Source organism: Electrona antarctica (assembly GCF_951216825.1).
Source record: "Electrona antarctica genome assembly, chromosome: 4".
NCBI lineage: Eukaryota > Metazoa > Chordata > Actinopteri > Myctophiformes > Myctophidae > Electrona > Electrona antarctica.
In genome coordinates, this window is record NC_136809.1 from 38780081 (window position 1) to 38800797 (window position 20717).

Below are 20717 nucleotides of genomic sequence, written 5' to 3' on the forward strand. Positions count from 1 at the left end.
TGCGTGCGTGCGTGCGTGCGTGCGTGCGTGCGTGCGTGCGTGCGTGCGTGCGTTTGTTAGATGCGTGTGGTGAATGGACGCACAGTGCTGAACTTCCTGAGGAACCCCCAGACCTCCTACGCCCAGATGGGTCTCAACATCTTCTTTGCTCTGCTGGTGGGACTGATTTATTTCCAGATGAACTTAATGCTTCCAGAGGCCATACAGAACAGGTAGAGTGAACCACTGAAGCCCATTCTGCGTTGTTACAAGAATTCTCTGATATCTCCATCAGGACAACGTCTATAGGGCAGGGTGTTTGCCATAACAATGGGCCAGAACCAGGGGCCATCAAGTCTATAGGGCAGGGTGTTTGCCCAAACAATGGGCCAGAACCAGGGTCCATCAAGTCTATAGGGCAGGGTGTTTGCCCAAACAATGGGCCAGAACCAGGGGCCATCAAGTCTATAGGGCAGGGTGTTTGCCCAAACAATGGGCCAGAACCAGGGGCCATCAAGTCTATAGGGCAGGGTGTTTGCCCAAACAATGGGCCAGAACCAGGGGTCTGTATCATGTCCATACAGACAATGTGTCCGTGGCCAATTTTAGATTTTCTTTTTTACACACCATCTTATTTTGATCACAAGACCTACTTACTGAAGTAGTCCAGGTTTTCTTCAGAATATGACACTTATATTTACTACGTTACTAATATGTTATATTAGGAGTCCAACTACTAGTGGTTTTCAAATGTTTTATTTACAAGGACCCCCTTAACTCTGAGAGTGTACAAATGGAACCACGGGTCCATTTGGTTCCATTTGAACACTCTGTATGGTAGAGTATGTTAATACAATAATAACTTATACAATTTAGGTGGTTGTATTTGGTCTCACTGCTCTTCTATTGAGACGTTTAGATCCTGTGTCTATAGGTGAGCCATGACCTTTGACCTTTGACACAATCCTGTTTTGTGACACTTTAGTGTGATCAAGTAGGGCGTTAATTAATTAAAAAATCACACCCGTGTGAAGTGAGGGGCGCTCTTATCATCATACATCATCATACATCATCTCATTCCGGCCAATCGCAATTTAATTTGCGTCTTCACTTTTCCGTCTTCACTTTTCTGTCCTCACTTTTTATCCTCAATACGTACTTTGCTCAGCCAATCAAATCATCGCTATGGGCTGCTCAGCCAAACAAATCATCGCTATACATAAACACACAAAGCTGGGTAGAGGAGGGGCTAGCGCCCCTCAAACATATGGAAATAAGAGGTGTTTGCAACGAAATTGATGCCTTCTAATTCGTAACGGTTTTCTGAAAAAATACGTTGCTATATGGTATATGTAGCTAAAATGAATAATGACACAGATTAGGGGTGCAGGATTATGACATTTTGACCGATGTCCGATTATTTTTAGGGTCATTTCTTACGGGTTTACAACACGTGCAAGAGCAAAGGTGTGAGGAGAAGATTGTTCATCAATGGAGATAATCACACTCAGATAATGCTATCTGTGTGTGTGTGTGTGTGTGTGTGTGTGTGTGTGTGTGTGTGTGTGTGTGTGTGTGTGTGTGTGTGTGTGTGTGTGTGTGTGTGTGTGTCTCTCCGTTTCTGTCTTTCTGTAGGAGTGGTGCATTCTTCTTCCTTATCATCAACATGGTGTTTGGGAACCTCTCTGCCGTTGAACTCTTTATCAACGAGAGGGCCATTTTCATGTGAGGTTATGAGAGAGATAGACTGTGTGTGTGCGTGCGTGCGTGCGTGCGTGCGTGCGTGCGTGCGTGCGTGCGTGCGTGCGTGCGTGCGTGCGTGCGTGCGTGCGTGCGTATGTGCGTGCGTGTTGGTATTACGTGTATGTGTGATATAATGATTCACCAAATATTTTTTGAGACCAAAATAATCTTCATTATTCTGTACATAAGGTATGAGCTATACAGTTTGACTAACATGTAAATCTTGTGTGTGCATGTGTGTGCGTGCGTGACTTTGTGCGTGTCTTGCTCCAGCCACGAGAACTCCAGTGGGTATTACCGTACCTCGGTCTACTTCCTGTCCAAGATCTTTGCTGATCTATTCCCAAACCGCATAGTTCCCATCTTCATCTTCTCAGCCATCGCCTACTATATGATGGGTAATGTCCACACACACACACACACACACACACACACACACACACACACACACACACACACACACACACACACACACACACACACACACACACACACACACACACACACACACACACACACACACACACACACACACACTTTGTTTGCTAGCGTTCTCACTCTTTACTCCACCCACACATCCAGGTCTGAAGCCAGCGTTCACTGCCTTCCTGTGCTTTGCGTTGACCATGAGTCTGGTCAGCCTGGCCGGGGTCAGCCTGGCCTTCCTGGTCTCCGCTAGTGTCTCCTCCTTCGCCATGGCCAACATCCTCATTGCTCTGCCCTTCGTCTTTATGATGGTGAGACACAGAAACGCACTTTAACATCATGGTCATAATCCTTTGACTTGTTCTTCAATTACGGTTCTGTTTTACACAGTTTAACCCATTAAAACCGGGAACGCATCTTTGTCATTTTATATTGTAACCACTATAACGATTATTTTATACTTTGGAATGGATATTAAAAGATATGAGCTTAGATCTGCTATTTGCGGAAAAACATGACAAACTGTGCTTTCTTCTCTGAATATGTTTAAAAAAATATAAAGCTCTTTCAGAAAACTGAAGACATTTGTAGAAACAGCCTCATGTTTTAATAGGTTCATACAATGTTCCTACCTTTGTGAGATTCATTTTTGTAATTGTAACCATGCCTTTGGGAAATTAGCATCAGCTGTAACTGATGCCAGTTAGCTACTGTACCTGGCCCACAAACAAATTACAATCTTTTCAAACTGTACTATTTCCAAATGCAAATGGAGAGCTGGTCGTAGTATCTTATCATGGATTACCCTCCCCACCTTGTTCATTCATTATTAATAGTTCCACTGGTTTTCAATTTGTTTTAAGCCTAGCCACTCTTAATTGGCATAAAAAGCTGCCCAGATGTTGACAGGTTTTTCACATCATGCAACTATACTAGCCTGCTAAAAACATCTAGACACAAACAGTGTGTCACGACTGATACGTACAGACGTACTGTATTAGCAGTATTCTGTCCAGTTTTGTCTCACTGCCTCTACATCCTGCTATATCTTCCCTTTCCTTAAGGTATTTGGGGGGTTCCTGGTCAATCTGAACTCCATGCTGAACTGGCTGTCGTGGCTGCAGTGGATCAGCATATTCAAATATGGACTGGATGTAAGACTCGTGATGCTGTGGTGTACTGGGTAGTGAAGGAGAGGCTATCTAGGCCTTGTGATGCTGTGGTGTACTGGGTAGTGAAGGAGAGGCTAGACTGGATGTAAGACTTGTGATGCTGTGGTGTACTGGGTAGTGAAGGAGAGGCTATCTAGGCCTTTATATGGACTGGATGTAAGACTCGTGATGCTGTGGTGTACTGGGTAGTGAAGGAGAGGCTATCTAGGCCTTTATATGGACTGGATGTAAGACTTGTGATGCTGTGGTGTACTGGGTAGTGAAGGAGAGGCTATCTAGGCCTTTATATGGACTGGATGTAAGACTCGTGATGCTGTGGTGTACTGGGTAGTGAAGGAGAGGCTATCTAGGCCTTTATATGGACTGGATGTAAGCCTTGTGATGCTGTGGTGTACTGGGTAGTGAAGGAGAGGCTAGACTGGATGTAAGACTTGTGATGCTGTGGTGTACTGGGTAGTGAAGGAGAGGCTATCTAGGCCTTTTTGACTTGTGATGCTGTGGTGTACTGGGTAGTGAAGGAGAGGCTATCTAGGCCTTTTTCCTCCATGGGTGGGCGGGACTTTCGCCCCAGACCGCGACGGTGGCACGCCTTCTCAAACGAACTTGAGCCACGAGAGACGCCACTGAGCGAGCTAAAGCGAGCGAGTTGCCACGTTGAACCTTGCAAAGTTCACTGCAGCTGACTCGGCGCCGTTCGAGGTGCAAGCCGAATAGTCAGAATAGTAAATCCCCCCCCCACAATGAACACAGCGGAACGCTCCCTACCGCGTATATCTATTCTACGTCCGAGCATAGACATGGTAACGCCCCGCCTGCCTCTGAATGGCCTACCGACACTGCCAGCCTTACCAGAGTTTCCTCCGAGGTGGAAGATACATGCTGGGTAGTCTGCCGCGAGGTTACTCCGTGGTGGGAAATAAATAAATAATACAAGTGCGATATAATACAAGACTTGAGAATGACAGCTTGGCACGCGCGACAGTAACTTTTATTTTTGTAGAAGAGGCAAACTAATATTGTTTATGCCGTTGGCCTGTTTATTTGTATACATGTGTAAACTTGAAACATTATTGTAGTGTAAAACGTTCTTGTAAAATGTGACTCTCTTTTCCCCTGATCTTTATCTTTTTTAGTATAATAGTATTTAGTTTAACGCTAACACTTTAATTTAGAACACAGCCACATCCAACCACATATAGTACATTCAATCAAAGCAAACAGCACAAGTTTAGTTTAGTTATTCTCTTGTACTTGTATTATTTCCCACCACGGAGTAACCTGGCGTATCGGAGGACAGTCTGGTGAGACCATGGGGGCTAGACCAAGGGGCCAGTGAGGCGCTCCAACGTTGAAGCTCTGGGCCCTAGTGGTAAGAGGAAGGACTGCAGGCGGACCCGTGCACGGACACGTAGGACCATCACTCCCTACGTCACCCATACGTCACCCCGGACCTCAAATTTGAGGTCCGGAGGAGGTACTTCCGGCAGTCTTCCGGGTGCTTCAAAACGCCACTGAGCAACTTCATCGAAATGAATAGCTTGGGGGCGGGGCTAGTGCTCCAGTTCGGTCTCTATCCTTTATATACTCTATGGGCTAGACGGGCTAGAAGGGCAGTGTCAGTAGGGTCGGTAGGCCAATCAGAGGCAGGCGGGGCGTTACCATGTCTATGCTCGGACGTAGAATAGATATACGCTTCCCATACCCCACTGTTGGCCCGTTTCACCCAATCACAAGTCGCTGCGCTCCCTCCCAACCCCTCCCACCTGGGGAGGAAAAGGTAGGTCACGAGAGGGGTGGTGGAGTGCTGTAATTCACTCTTAAATGTCCACCACCACCTCCACCGCAACATAAAAACTTAATTCAGGTAGAAAACTTCAAAAACAAATCAAAACTAAACTGAAATCATGGAATTAAGATTTAAAAAACAATAACTTTGGGGTAGGCAAGCAGCCATACTTTTTGATGGCTGGTGGTAGGGAATTCCACATTTTGGTGGCATAATTGTAAAATGTATTCATGTTTGTACTTTGTACCGAACCTGGGCTTCTGGGGGGAATGAGATCAGTGGAGCTCCATCTGGTGTTGTTCCCTTTTCTCTTTTGAAACTCTGTTTGACAGTACAGCACATGGCCACTGGTCCCTTGAGTATCTTGAAGAGCAGGCGGCTGGCGGCCAGGCCCATTGCAAGTTGCTGTATAGTGTATACCCTTGAGGATTGTTTGAAATAAGCTAGCTTTAGAGCTAAAAAAATTAAAGTTGAGAAGGACTGTTACAGTGCATCGTGTGCGTGTGCGTGTGCGTGTGCGTGTGCGTGTGCGCGTGCGCGTGTGCGTGCGTGCGTGTGCATCCGGGTTCATCAGGCTGATGTTTTTTTTTCAACATCACCTCTCTTCTGTTCTCAGGCCGTGTTCATCAATGAGTTTACAGGCCAGAAGTTCTATAGCAGCAACACCTCTTTGTGAGTAACCTACAGTACACCCCTGCACGCACACGCGCACATGCGCACGCACACACACACACACACACACACACACACACACACACACACACACACACACACACACACACACACACACACACACACACACACACACACACACACACACACACACACACACACACACACACACACACACACACACACAAAATAATGAAGTCTGTGTGTTTGACTAGGGTTTGACTGGATTGCTGAATTTTGTAGTCAAGGAAGGAAGTGAGACCACATTTTCATGACAGGTTTTTGGTCATGAACATGGCACCAGGAAACCTTCAATGAGGCCTTTAGGAGGGCCATTCGAGCCGCAAGTGGAGCCTGCAGTGCTACCGTTGCCCAGGTGGAGCCTGCAGAACCATTGCGGCTCAAGAATCCACCACTCCTGAATGAAGTGTCTGGTGCTGGGAGTCTGGTGCAACGCACAGGTCCTCGCTGTACTCCTAGTGAGAGCAGGAGTGGACCTGGTGAGACGTAGGAGGGGCCCGGACAGGAGGCAACCCACAGAGCCTAGTCCCTCCACATGCCAGAATTGTACCTCTCAGTCCCGGCATAGTAGTTCCGGAGTGGTTCCAACGGATTGTGTGGCCCTGGTCCTTCCCTAGTGGGTCTGATCGAGGGTAGCTACTGGGACGTAAGTCGGGACTTGATCACCCCGGCTGGGTCACCTGAGTGAGGGGTATGATGTTCGCGAGACGCGAAACCCCGATGACCTTGGGATACATCACTGAGGGTATACGTCCCAGATGCATCCATACAATGTATTTTCGTTATTTTTACGTGTGTAATATATATATATATATATATATATATATATATATATATTACACACATAAACACCACAGAAAAGTGTTTCTTGTGTCCTACATAATTACATAATTAAAAATAAGCACTTTAAGGCTAAAAGGATACCACAAAAAACGTCCCAGGGACTTGTTTACCTTGTGGTCTCTTCCTGATGGATTTCTTTTCAGGCCGATTTTAAAAGAGGCCGGTGTTACACATCCTTTAATGGACTGCGTCAGGGCATTCCACATTTTGGTGGCAGAGAACCACTGCCATTGATTGACCGTTGCACCCTTGACCCCTGCATACCTTTGTGTGTCCTTGCTGCAGCATTACAGGGGAGATGTTTCTACGGTCACAGGGGATAGACTACTCTAGCTGGGGGTTCTGGCAGAACCACGTGGCTCTCTCTGGCATCATAACGGTCTGCATGGTGCTGTCCTACGTTCAGCTGCGACGAATCAACCGCTGGAAATGATGCAGCCCCTCTCTCTGTTCCTCTGTCTCTCTTTGTCTCTCTGTCCCACTGTCTCGGTCTGTCTGTATTTGTCTCTCTGTCAGCGGCGAAATATTAACAAAGATTTGTGTTTGTTTTAGTTCAAACTAATTAATTTATAACAAACCTGCTGTCTACATACTCTGTGTTGTGTAGATAAGTCTAGCAATCCCTCTGTCAAGAGTTCAATGCGGTTCAGTCTATCAATACTATAAACAACCTGCACATTATGAAAAGAATTACACATGCACAAACCAAATTCATACTACAGTCGTTTGGAGGGTAAAAGCGGAAATACATGTTTAGAAGTCTGTGAAGAAATATTTTTCCATGATATTTGTACAAAATAAATATTTATCTCTGATGTACGGTATGAGTAGCATTGAATATTTTATTTATGTATGATACAATAAACACCACACACCCTTGGTATACAGTATCTCACTATCTCTCTTTCACACACACACACACACACACACACACACACACACACACACACACACACACACACACACACACACACGAGCACGTGTTGTAGCACTTACAGACTGCATAAGCTGCCATTGAGCACGTTTGGCATGTACACGAGAGAATGTTCAGCACAGACACACGTAAACATCTTATTTACAAAGCTGCTTACACACGAGAGATCACACATCATCATCTGTTTCACTCTCAAAATGATCACACAGATTTACAGAAAATGTAATAAATATATAGCATATTTTCTTAATAGTCAGGAATGGAATTCTAATTGTCTGAAATGGGCTAATTGCCTAATAATCAGAATGTTCATTGAAGATTTTTTTATTTGTGAACCTTCCGGCACAGCGCAAACACAGTGATATATAAAAAACGCATTTCGTTGTTCATTCTTTGAATATTTCAAGTGCCATCACTCCCCCCATCACCCCCCCCCCCCCCCCCCCCCATCACTCCCTGGCGCGTCCCAGACATTGAAAGCCTGTGTACATAACGCATTCCAATCAGCATGGTTACAAAATGTGTGAGTGTGAGTGTACAAATGGAATCAAATGGACCCGTAACGGTTTTCATACAGTGTCTTAGTTCATTAAAAATACAGCCATGTACAAACGAAAGCCACGTGAATATCACAGAGACAGTACACATGAGTTACCAACTGAAAAACTAGAGTTGACATCAGGTCCCGTCCAGACTTCAAGAGCAAAACTCACGTTCCATGTCAACTTTCATTTTGACCTTCAGAAGCTTTTCAAACTGGTTCCACCAACGTTGTGGAGGCCGGTGGTACCCACAGTTACCGGGGCGTTTTCCAACCCGCGGAGCCACTCGGTGCACTTCAGCACCACGCGCTCATCAACGCCACAGTCTTCCTCCTCTTCCTCGTACTCCACATCGTCGTACTTATGCCGCTCGTTGAGGAGTGAGATCTTCACCAGTGAGCTGACATCTCCCGGTAGGATGATGTCACTGTTTTTCACAGCAGCTCTGCTGCTCAGCGTGCCATGTTTCGCCGCTGGTTGATGCCGCTTGGAGACACTTTCCCGCCTGTGCCGGGCATCTGTGGGGCCACTGGTTACGTTGGCTTCCCCGGTGATGGCGTTCCTGGCCGCCAAGCATTGCTGTCTCTCGTTGCTTCGCCGCTGCAGCAGCAGAACAGCCTCTGGTGTGAGAGTCAGTGTGAAGCGGGCCCCATCCTCCTCCTCATGATACCTACTTTTGACCATCACCTGGGGTTCGCCCTTGAAGAGGGCAGACTCCAGGCTGCCGTGGCTGCACTGCGGTGTCTTAGAAATTGACCCACCAGAGCAGGAGGCAGGGATGGTTCCTGAGAGCCTCTTGGACGAGGACAGCCAATGGCCCTTACACTTAGCGTTTAATCCCGACCCCGACATCGCCTTGCTAGTCGGCAGGCGACTCCTGGGCTGGCTCTTCTTCCCCAGGTGCCTCAGGTTCGACGCCAGCCTCTCCGTCACTGAGCTGCCCTGGTTTTCCACCGGCTCCTTAGTCCTGGCCAAGGGGACGATCATCATGGGTCTCACTTTCCCTGTCAGTCCTGCAGGCACGGGGGTAGAACGCGAGCGTGTGATCGACACAGGTGGAATGAAGGGCATCTTAGCAATACACAGCAGCAGGTAGGAGATAAACAGTGTTTTGCTGTTGAAATGCTGGAGGAGAAAAGCAGATGGTATCAAGGAGCGAGCTGTGTTGCAGAGGATAAAACGATGTTCCGTTGCATCTTGGGCCATACAGGGTCAGCTCAGCAGGCTGGTGGCGTGTTGCCTCTGGGGTTGTCCCGCAGGCACCCCTTAATGCACCTGTCACCTTATAGGACTGTGGCTGTTGAGGCGGTCCTGTTCCAGTTCTTATGCCCCTATACGATGGCCTCTACAGCATGATGTGTGTGTGTGTGTGTGTGTGTGTGTGTGTGTGTGTGTGTGTGTGTGTGTGTGTGTGTGTGTGTGTGTGTGTGTGTGTGTGTGTGTGTGTGTGTGTGTGTGTGTGTGTGTGTGTGAGAGAGAGAGAGAGAGAGAGAGAGATCCTCTCACATGGATTGCCTTTACTCAATTAAAGGCTCAAAGACTTAAAACACTAATAATCCCCTGAAGTCAACACTGAGAGCACGTTACGTTACCTATAATATGCACGTGTGCAAGTGTGCATAGGTATACACATGCACACATGATCCACACATGATCCACACATGCACACATGATCCACACATGCTGTAAAATTACAGCTAAATATTTTAGATTTTGCTGATCTTCATCCACTTCATCATAGTGGTGTACATTTTTCAGGAGTCTATGTTGTAGCAGTTTTTTTATGAATAAAATTCAATTTTGTTCAATCTGTATGGTAGAGTATGTTAATACAATATAACTCCAATTTGTATAACTACAATTGCGGTGGTTGTATATTTGGTCTACCTGCTCTTCTACTGAGATCATGTCAAAGGTCATGTGTCACCTCAGGATGCAAGCCTGCTCTATTAGCTCAATGGTAAAAATGTCAGCATTTCACAGGAGTTCACCACAAAAATGACGTATTTTCTATCAATTACTCGCATTCCTAAGCCAATAATTGGCAGTAGGAGACTCAATTGAGTCACTCAAACTGCAGCCACCGCAGTGTTGTCATCACTCACCCAACACTGCTGAAGTGCCCCTGAGCAAGGCACTGAACCCCCAACTGCTCCCCCTGGAGCTGCTTAGTGCATGACCAACGGTATAAGACTGTGGTTGTACTGGTCAGCTCCCAGGTTTTAATGTGTGTGTTTATATGTGCAGGGTGTTGCTGAAAATGAGCACTTGTGCTCAGCTACATACTACCCTGGGTAAATAAAGGATAAAATAATAATAATAACAAAAGAATAACACTGCACAATCAATTCCGGGATAGAAGAGGACTGCTGCTTATTGTACTCTAAAATGAAACGCACCCAAAATTAAGCTTATTACCTCCAGCTGCCACAAACAAAGGGAGTTACTTGTGTTGAGGAGGGAAGGGGAAGGGGGAAGCACAATTTGCCTAGCTCACTGACAGGGACGCAAGTTGAGGGTTTGTTGAGTACGATGTCCTTTAGAAGATCGTCTTTTCCAGTCTCCCAGAGTTCAGTCATGCTGCTGGGAGCTGTTGTTTTCCTGTTTGCTCTCTACCTGCTGTCCTCCAGGACCCAGGAACAAAGAAATGAACCTCCAGGACCCAGACCTATCTGCCTCTGCTTGGAAACTTACTGCAGTTGGATCTCAGTAGTCTACACACCTCCCTTTGTTATGTAAGACATTTTACTTAGTAACTAATATTATGTTGCTTTGTTTTGGAAATTAGAACAGATTGTATATTTCAATGAGTCAACATATATTCATAATACAGTAGCCTATGGCCAGCAATGTACTGTATTTATCCAGACTCAACCTCTTGAGTCTGGATAAACCTCTAGAGCATCATATCAAACATCTCACATTTTTATCTCTAGTTGTCCAAGAAATATGGAGCAGTGTTCACAATCCACCTTGGACATAAGAAAGTAGTGGTCCTGGCAGGATACAAGACAGTCAAACAGGCTCTGGTCAACTACGCTGAGGAGTTTGGAGACAGAGAGATCACTCCTGTATTCCATGATTATAATAAAGGACATGGTAATGTTCTGTTTGTTGTTTTGTGTAGCTCAATTTTTGTCACATATTTAATGCACTGGAAAAGGTTACAAATGTTTATTTTTGTGTGTGTACTGTACATACTAGGCATTGTTTTGTTGAGTCCTGGAAAGAGATGAGGCGCTTTGCCTTGACTAACCTGAGAGACTGGCATGGGAAAGAGGATGAGTGAAGAGAAAATCATACAGGAATGAATGTCATTACCTGATTGATACATTTGAAAAACATGGAGGTAATCAAATCAATTACTGTTGTGGAAATCATAATGCAACACTAGCTCTGGTCCATAGCCTTACTGCTCTTGCTGCGGCATATAGAGCTATATGGAGTTTGCAGAATTACAGTACATTTCAAGCACAAACTCAATACAAAGGCTGTTAACTGTGAGTGGACGACCCAATTAAGCATTACACTTGTTTCCAATAGGGTCCACCATGTTCAATTCATCAAAAACATTTAGAGACGTACAAATAGACACTTCTATATAGACAAAGAACAGAAAAGGAATTCATCATAATGGAGGTAAAAAGGGAAAAGAAACATATACAGTGAGGGGAAAAAGGGGTGGGCGGTGGGGGGGGGATTCAGATTTTACGGAGGCCAGTTTCGAATTGCAGCCGTCCGTAGGTGCCCTTTGAGAGCGGTTTTGAAGGAGTCAAGGGATTCGCATGTCTTAATGACTGTTGGTAGGGCGTTCCACATTTTGGTGGCATAGGAGCGAAAAGAATTTAGTCCCTTGTTTGTGCCGAATCTGGGTTGTACATGGTTCGTTGCACTCCCTCTGGTGTTGTGGGTGTGGACTTCGTTAACATTAAGGAAGTATCTAGACAGGTACATGGGTATCTTGGTGGTGTATCGAATCTTGTGGACCAGACCCATTGCAAGATGCTGTACTCTGTCGTCGACCATAAGCCATTCCAGCCTGTCGAAGTGGGCAGGGGTGAGGTGGGTTCGGGGGGCGAGGTCAAGTAGGAGCCTGACCAGTTTGTTTTGGGAAGTCTGGAGCCTAGTTTTAAGGGCCTTTGAGGTGCTGTGGTACCAGGAGGTGCATGCATAGTCAAAGAAACCTTGTACAAGGGCTCCTGTTAAGGTCTTCAAGGTGTTTTTGTTGACCAGTGAGGAGATCCTGTAGAGGAATCTTGTTCTTTGGTTGACCTTTTTGATTACGTTGGTGGCCATTTTATCACCGGAAAGATTAGCCTCCAGGATGGAACCTAGGTAGGTAATTTCATCTTTACGTGTGATAACATTGTCACCCACTCTAACCAAGAAGCCATTTGCCTTGCTGAGATTACTATTAGAGCCAAAGAGAATGGATTCAGTTTTTCCCAGGTGTAAAGATAGTTTGTTATCAGCGAGCCAGGTGCAGATTCTACCGAGTTCAGAGCTGAGGGCCTTTTCAACCTGCAGTTTGTTCCTGTCCGAGACTAGCAGTGCTGAGTCATCTGCGAACAGGAACAAGTTGCAGTCACAAGCTGAAGTCATGTCGTTAACATATATTAGGAACAGCTAGTATGCTTCCTTGTGGAACGCCACAGCTCACTGGGAGGGGGGGGGGGGGACAGTGTTCCATTCACCTCCACCATCTGTTCTCTCCCCTCCAGGTAGGATTGCATCCAGCTCACTGATGTGCTATCGAAACCAATTGCTTTTAGCTTGTTAACCAGTATGGAGTGGTTCACGGTGTCAAAAGCCTTTTGGAGGTCCAGCATGACCATGCCGCAGTATTTGCCAGCATCCACCTCATCCTGTCACAGGCAAAGCCTTTGATTCAACCCAAGCAGTGCTTTACGCAGCTTCCAATGTTATATCGGCTATTGTCTATGGGGACAGGTTTGAATACACTGATCCTGTGTTCCAAGCAATGGTGAACTCATACAATGAATCCATACATCTTACTGGATCAGCTGCCATTCAGGTATAAAGACAATTGAGCTTGAAGAGATTAAAAATGTTCTATGTTTTTAAAGAATATGCTTGTAATCAAAATGTATACGTTTTAATTAGATCAATTGTATGCCCTTAAAAGAAATAGAAATGATTACCAACCAATCAAAGTCAACAAAGCAAAAGTTTGTGTTATGTTATGTTAACATCGGGTCATGATTCCTCTTAAAAAGATAGATAAGAAATTGTATTTAGGCTTTAAAATCAGTTAATTATGTCTCTTAAAGTCAATTATTTAGTACATTTTATAAAGGGAATTCAAATGTACGTATTTGAATTCCCTTTGCATGGAACTGGTTGTAATGGGACAGTTATGGGACGTACTTGAACTCGTAAAACAACCCACACCACTAGAGGGACTTGAACTCTTGTACAACAAATGGAACTCAACACCCTTCATCTTTCCTGTGAATTTTAATTGTATTTTAGGGTTATGTTAGGGTTGAACCCTTACTGTAAAATGTAATTATGTGCATTGTACTGCATTATAGGTGTACAATCTCTTTCCTTGGCTGGGCCCTTGGATAAAAACCTGGAGGATCCTGATGAAGAATTTAGAAGACAATGTAGTATAGCTAATAGAACTAGATTTTTCAATCCCTATGATAAGTTAGCGCTCTTCAAGGTCAGAGTGGAGTGGTGAACATGGAGTGTAGGACTTTCATTGAGGTCATCAGGTGGGCACCCTTCTTCATCGACGTTTCATTGATGTTAGCCCACTACGTCTCCAGAGGGCTCAGCGGTGTGCCTGGCGTCCCAGGTACACCCCCCTCCGTTCCATATCCTCCATATTCACCACCATCACTGGGCCCTTGGATACCTGGAGGATCCTGATGAAGAATTTAGAAGACAATAAAGAAGAAGTAAAGAGGATAATCAGCGGTCTGAAGGAAACTCTGAACCCTCAAATGCTCAGAGGCTTTATAGATTCCTTCCTGATGCGGAAGAAAAGTTTGGAGGTATAGTTTTAATAGTTTTACACTGCCGTTATGCCCATCAATGCTTGCATTACTATCATTTATCCTGTTCTTAGGATTCTGGTATAATGGATTCCTACTACCATGATGACAACTTGGTCTACAGTGTGATGAACCTGTTTGGGGCTGGATCCGATACGACAGGAAATACAATTAGATGGGGTCTGCTGTTGATGGCCAAGTACCCTCATATTCAAGGTAGACAATCACATTAAATCTGATGACAGATATGAGACGACAAATACTATAGCTTTCTCTGGTGAAATTCTATTCAAAGTGCTTCTTTAACTGTAGGATTATTGTAGAATGCTTATTCCTTTCCCGTTTTCCCAGATCAGGTTCAGGAAGAACTTGGCAGCGTAATTGGAAATCGTCAGGTGCTTATAGAAGACAGGAAGAACCTATCCTACACTGACGCTGTTATCCATGAGATCCAGAGAGTAGCCAACATCGTTCCTCTGTCAATTCCTCACATCACTAGTCAAGATGTCACCTTCCAGGGCTATTTCATCAAGAAGGTCAATAACTTTCAAAATATTTGTTTCTAAATCAACATATTTTTGCAAAGCATGTTCCCCTGTCATTATGTTGGGGTTTATGTAGCCTAATAGACCTGTTATTTCTGGGAACAGGGAACTCCTGTGATTCCTCTACTCACTTCTGTCCTGAATGATGAGACTGAATGGGAAAGCCATCGTCTGAACACCGGCCCTTCGGAACAGCGACCCTTCGGAACACCGGCCCTTCGGAACACCGGCCCTTCGGAACACCGGCCCTTCGGAACAGCGACCCTTCGGAACACCGGCCCTTCGGAACACCGGCCCGTCGGAGGCCAGGGTCGAGGTCTTCCTCTTCCTCACCTCTCTCTTCCAGCGTTTTCGTTTCACTCCTCCACCTGGGGTAACAGAGGATGAACTGGATCTGAGGCCAGCTGTAGGTTTAACCCTTGGCCCTTCACCTCATCAGCTGTGTGCTGTCAGTCGACTGCAAATGTAATATAAGGATAGTTCTTGAAGAATATTTACCATGTGTTTCATTATTGCATTGCTCATAAACTTTGCGGATACGGTCATCCATAATGGATAGTAAAGGGACTTGAACCAATGGTCATCACCATCACTTATGTACAGTATTACTGTTGGTGTAAATTACCCTACTAGTATTTCAAGCATACTATGCTATGCTTGAAAGTTATGGGAAATAATAGAATGTTAATAGAAGAAAACTACTGTTGTGTCACTATTTGGACAGTATAATAACAAACATTCACTCAAACAACTGAGGAATGGAACCTGATACCCACTGAGATGTATTTTAATTATTTTAATGTAATCTTTAATAGGCATTCCAGTACCTAATAAAGTTGTTTCTATTTGGCATATGTCTCTTAAATACTTTCTCATTACTGTATTGGATGATCAGTTGCGGCAGTGGCTCAGGGGTAGAGTGGCCGGTAGAACAGCCGGTTGGGAACTGTTCCTACAGTAGTTCGATCCCTGGCTCTCCAGAGTCGGAGTTAAGGTGGCCTTACACTAACCGTTTTTTTTCCAACCTGAATCTGATAGCACCACACACTACAGGATAATCGGAGCGGGGCAGAGCAAATATCAAACATTCTTGATGTTGATCGGGCCGATCCGAGCGTCAAAAATGCCCGATTATCGGCTAGTGTAAGGCCACCTTTAGTATCGAAGTGACCTTGTAGCAAGACTCTGAATCCCTAATTGCTCCCAATGTGCATGGTTTCTTCCACCATGGGAGTGTGTGTGAATGTAATGCACAATCTATGTGTGCATTACATTCACATGAAAGCCCAGAAAATAAAAGTCTGATTGTAGGGTTCGGGGAAAATGTATAACCTTATAACAGGATATTGTTTTGTATTATGGGGTTGACCTCAAGGTTGTAATAGGTTTAAAGAAAAAAGAGACGGATGTAGTGATTCACTGTAGCACTGAGCTGGATTTAAACCACAGTCTCCCACTCGCGACCTGTCATGCCAATATGGCTTATAGGGCCCCTCTACACCAAACCTTTTTGCGAAAATAGCTATATTTGGTTAAAGTTCTACGGGATGCTAGGGTTCAAGTGGTTAATGTAAGAATAATTATCCCATGGTGATTTGTGTATCACACAAAGATTTGTGTGATAGGATAGTAGTAACTGAGGACCCCTTCAGTGTCCCGGACCCCCGGTTGAATATCCCTGTTTTAAGTGATGAACTGGTTGGGGGCAGTGTAAGCAATTTGTAGATTGTAGTGCACTGTAAGCAATAGATTTTGACTGGCTGTTTTCTTTTGGTATGAGGTTATCCTCAGGTTGATCATCAGAGGGCTGTTATGTATGGGGAATTTGTTCAAGAGTTCTCCTTTGATCATTATTTTTGGGAGGTCTGTTACTCTGTAACATCTTCATGACCTCCATGCCAGCTGGCAGACCAGGCAGACTTCAGAAATAAGTTTAACTTTTAGAGTTTGAGTGAATAAGGTCACAGAGAGTACCTTATCCACCGACAGTATGTTCCTCTCCTGCCAAATAACCATATATCATTCACATAATCTTTGACTTTTGACAACCATTTGACCAGGCTTCCCCAATCCCAAAATCTATACAAATCTCTTTGCTGAAAATAGCCAATCTAAACTCTCTCCATTTTCCCAAGAAAATGGAGAGGGGGGGGGGGGGGGGGGTGTATTAAGAAAACACAATTGAAGAATGAACAATTTACCAAAAACATTTATTTAAATTTTTTAGGCATTGCAAAACATAGATAAAATACAATATTACATGAACATAATTTCCTTCCATCATGTGTATGCATGTTAAAAACCGATAACCAGTAGATTACTTGCAATGCAATCGACCGACGGCATGTATACTGGAGCCTACTGGCTGCGATTAGGAAACACGGAAGTGAAACTGACTTACGTGGCCGGTTAAGATTGATATGAGGTTAGGGGATTTACGTGGTCAGTTAAGACTGAGATTAGTGTTAGATTTAGTCGGAAAACGCGAACGTCTCCGCGTTTCCTAATCGCAGCCAGTAGGCTCCCAGTATACATGCAGCAGGTCGATTGCATTGTCTTGATAAGTCACCTACTGGTGATTATCAGTTGATTTTCATTCAAATTCTTGGTTATCAACTTAGTTCACACTACAGGTGCCAGGACCAACCCCTGATTTCCAGAAAAACAAACCCAAACATGCAGCTAATGGCAGTGCAGCCCGTCTGTGTGTGCACGCGTGTGTCTAGCAGTCATGAGCAGCAGGTCGCCCTGTGTATGTGAAGGACTCGATGACAGCGAGGGCAAGTGTGGTAGACATCCTTAAAATGGTTGACGAAGAATGGGATCAAACAGCAACCATAAAACCCCCTACAGGGAGAAACAAAAAGGTTGGTCAACCTACACCTTGAATGCATGCATGTGACCTACTGTAAGGCTATGAAAACTAACTAGAGGTGTGTGTGTGATGCGTCTTTATTTGTGAGGGCCAATGTCCTAAAGTTTGAGGAAATTAGCAGTGTGAGGAAATTTGAACTAATCCTCACAAGAGAAAGTAGTTTCATGGTTAAAAAAATATTTTAGAGTAAACATTCAGGTTTAGGTTATCTGGTTGGTCGTCTGGTGTCCAGGCTACAAAATAGCAGATCTAAAAGCTCACAATGTGCTGCAAATTGCGATGCATTACAACAGAGTTAATCCATAATTCAGTCTCCAAAAGTAGCATTTATCAAATAACGTCCTCGTGTCAGTACCATAAACTGTGTGTGTGTGTGTGTGTGTGTGCGTGTGTGTGTACGCACACATATGAGTTTTCCTCACCCGCAAATTACAAACACGAAACACATGAGCCATGCGTGTCTTCCAACACAGTACGTGATCACCGTGTTGACCTGGGTTTTACAGGCGGGGCATGCCGTCAGACCAGACTCACGCAGCAACTTCCCTTCATAGCTGACAAACCTGGCCGATGCTGGAAGGGAGGAGCCTGAAATAGAGAATATGACAGGACACAACATTCAAAAATATAACCTACGGTACACTGTAAAATCCTGTGTTGCGGGATAGTTCCCCTAGAAAGGGGGGGGGGGGGGGGGGGGGGGTCTCCATGGGGTGAGTAATCGTACTCACCCCATGGAGACCCCCCCCCCTTTTTTTGTCACATTCCTAAACCAATAGTTTACAATTTACAATTTACAATTTAGGCATTTAGCAGACGCTCTTAATCCAGAGCGACTTACAATAGGCAAGAACAAAAAGCATGGGAATACATCACATATGTAGTTTGATGACCAGCTCCCTATACTCTCCTTTGTGTCTCCATAGGGAACCACTGCTGGTCATCAAATTGGCTTAGGAATGCAACAAAAACTAAATATCCATGAATTCAAGTCTCCATGAGGTGAGTAATCGATAAAAGGTTATTTGGGGGTGAACTACAAATGGTTTTACCATCCATCCATGTACAGAATACAATAAACTAGCCATCCTTCAATTTATATTATTAGCATTACCCATAAATATATGTAAATGTATTATCATTTGACAATCTAGATGCATTTTTTTTACTTTCAGCATGCTTCTGCAATCCGATTACTGCAGTTATTGGAACAGATGGCTGTAACTATCATTGTGGCCTGTAGAATGATGTTACCATAGGTGCGCATCACTGTTTGATGACGTTGCATACAGTGGTCCTAATGGGCAAAGGAGGTGGCTGAAATGTGCCTGAATAATGTGTTTTATATTAACTGTACAAAATGTGATATTAGTCGAAGACATTGAGGTGGGATCATAAGCCTAGATCATAGACAGAGAAGTGATAAAGAGTCTGTGGCAAATTGGGAGGCAGGTGGAGTGCTGGTCAGGCCATGAGGAGCTGACGCACACAGCGACATTGGCCCTCTGATTCTGGTAATGGGATGAGCAGGTGTTGCATAATAAATATGCTGCAAACCTTTGAACATCTGTTCGGTGCAACCCTTAAGTCAGTGGTTCACAAATATTCTCATGTCAAGACACAAAATGATATGCATTTGGAATCAGAGCTCCATCTCCGTCAGGGACCCTCATCAAAGACTCACGCAATGTTTTTCATATACTGTATGTTTTGATGCAATCTTAACAAAATAGCTGTGGACACCCTGGAACCTCTTCAAGGACCCCTGGGGGTCCCCAGACCCCACTTTGAGAATCACTGCTGTTACTGTATGTAAAAGATGACCACCAGAACCTTGTAAAGATGACCGTGTTGTCTCTGTGCAACTGCCGCCACCAGGAGATAAAGAGAAGGCAGGTGGTGGAGGAATCTGGCTGAAGATGAAGGGTGGGTGAACATGGTAGCTCCTCACACCTCTCTCTGTCTCATCTGGAAAAGTACACACAACACCATGCACATGTTAACTTTAAACCCATTAAGACCTTGAGGCAAGTTCCACCAAATGCTTTCTAAATAAATCAGTAGTTTTTCAAATAGTTTCGTGCCCCCCAGAAGAGAAGAATCGCTCGACAAGTAGCCTATGTTTGGGACTGGGAGAGAAATGAATACAATCTTACCTGGTGTGAAGTAGGGTGGAGGAGATGGAAGTTGAACACTTATTTTTGTGACTGTGTCCACAGCCTCGGTACCCAGGCTTTTATTTTTGTTTGCATTCGGCTCAACTGACTCCATGTTTCTCGGTTGTATTTGAAAGTTAGGAATTTGGGATGGGTGTGAAACTCTGGAAGCAGCAACAGCTCACTTTGTAGACCTACCAGGTGTGTTGGAGAGGTGCTGATTAGAGTCTCTTCTGATTGGCTAAAATACCTATTACCTGTGTAAATAATCAGGTGGAGCCTCACTGCAAATTCCTTTTCTGTTTTAGCTTAAATGTAAACATTTGGTCCCTGATCCGGACCTTTTAAGCGAACTTTGTGTGAAAGGCCCTTTTGTGCAATGGATCAGTGGTTCTCAAACATTTTAATTTCAAGGACACCCATAACTCTGAGAGTGTACAAAAGGGTCCATTTGGTAATAAAATAAATAAATAAATAGCGAGCGTGTTTTAAAGCGAGCCTTCCAGGTTACCCTGAGGACCTAGGCTAGATCATTTAATCCATAGGCCTACTGACTGGCAATTAAAAAGGTTGATATGTGTGAACTAGTAAGAACTTCTATGCTATTTTGCTTTATTGTTTTTATGTATCTTTTTCCACAAGAGGTTCTATGGCCGACAGCTTCTCAGTTAATGTGGTTGACAAATATGTTATACAATTTAGGCATTTAGCAGACACTCTTAATCCAGAGTAATCACAAGAAGAGATGGAATTACCTAGGTTCCAACCTGGAGGCAAATTTTTCCTGTGATAAAATGGCCACCAATGTAATCAGAAAAGTCAACCAAAGAACAAGCTTCCTGTACAAAATCTTCTCTTCAGCAATAATACTTGAAGACACTAACAGGAGCCCTCATACAACTATGTATGCACCTCATGGTACCACAGCACCTCAAATGCCCTAAAAACAAGGCTCCAGAGTCAGACATCCCAAAACAAACTGGTCAGGCTATACTACTTG

The 20717-nt window shown here is 44.4% G+C and overlaps 3 protein-coding genes and 1 pseudogene across 4 annotated transcripts in view; 2 read left to right on the plus strand and 2 right to left on the minus strand.

The window, feature by feature from the left end:
- abcg2b (ATP-binding cassette, sub-family G (WHITE), member 2b) overlaps window positions 1-7408 on the plus strand; it is a gene marked incomplete at its 5' end in the record, with an annotated part of 24186 nt that extends 16778 nt beyond the window's left edge. The window contains 7 exons of the mRNA XM_079498425.1: window positions 61-212; window positions 1615-1704; window positions 1996-2120; window positions 2305-2459; window positions 3213-3302; window positions 5723-5778; window positions 6928-7408. Coding sequence (XP_079354551.1) covers window positions 61-212; window positions 1615-1704; window positions 1996-2120; window positions 2305-2459; window positions 3213-3302; window positions 5723-5778; window positions 6928-7075 — 816 coding nt within the window. The 3' untranslated portion in view covers window positions 7076-7408. The remainder of the gene's footprint in view (window positions 1-60; window positions 213-1614; window positions 1705-1995; window positions 2121-2304; window positions 2460-3212; window positions 3303-5722; window positions 5779-6927) is intronic.
- Window positions 7409-8316: 908 nt separating this feature from the next.
- On the minus strand, window positions 8317-10038 carry LOC306921317 (uncharacterized protein; the record flags this gene model as incomplete). The annotated part of the gene is made up of 2 exons (XM_079498426.1): window positions 8317-9243; window positions 10006-10038. The coding sequence occupies 2 exons, from the start codon at window positions 10036-10038 to the stop codon at window positions 8317-8319; spliced, it is 960 nt and encodes a 319-aa protein (XP_079354552.1).
- A 1331-nt stretch (window positions 10039-11369) lies between these two features.
- Window positions 11370-15536, plus strand: LOC306921044 (cytochrome P450 2K1-like; annotated as a pseudogene). The gene is made up of 4 exons (XR_013792510.1): window positions 11370-11467; window positions 14216-14357; window positions 14493-14677; window positions 14792-15536. The product of XR_013792510.1 is annotated as a cytochrome P450 2K1-like (transcript).
- A 1341-nt stretch (window positions 15537-16877) lies between these two features.
- LOC306922337 (uncharacterized protein) lies at window positions 16878-19938 on the minus strand. The gene is made up of 4 exons (XM_079499866.1): window positions 19718-19938; window positions 19395-19529; window positions 17984-18149; window positions 16878-17533 (listed from the first exon to the last, which is right to left on the minus strand). Exons 1-4 carry the CDS (start codon window positions 19830-19832, stop codon window positions 17416-17418), a joined length of 534 nt encoding a protein of 177 aa, XP_079355992.1. The 5' UTR covers window positions 19833-19938; the 3' UTR covers window positions 16878-17415.
- Between the last annotated feature and the right edge of the window lie 779 nt (window positions 19939-20717).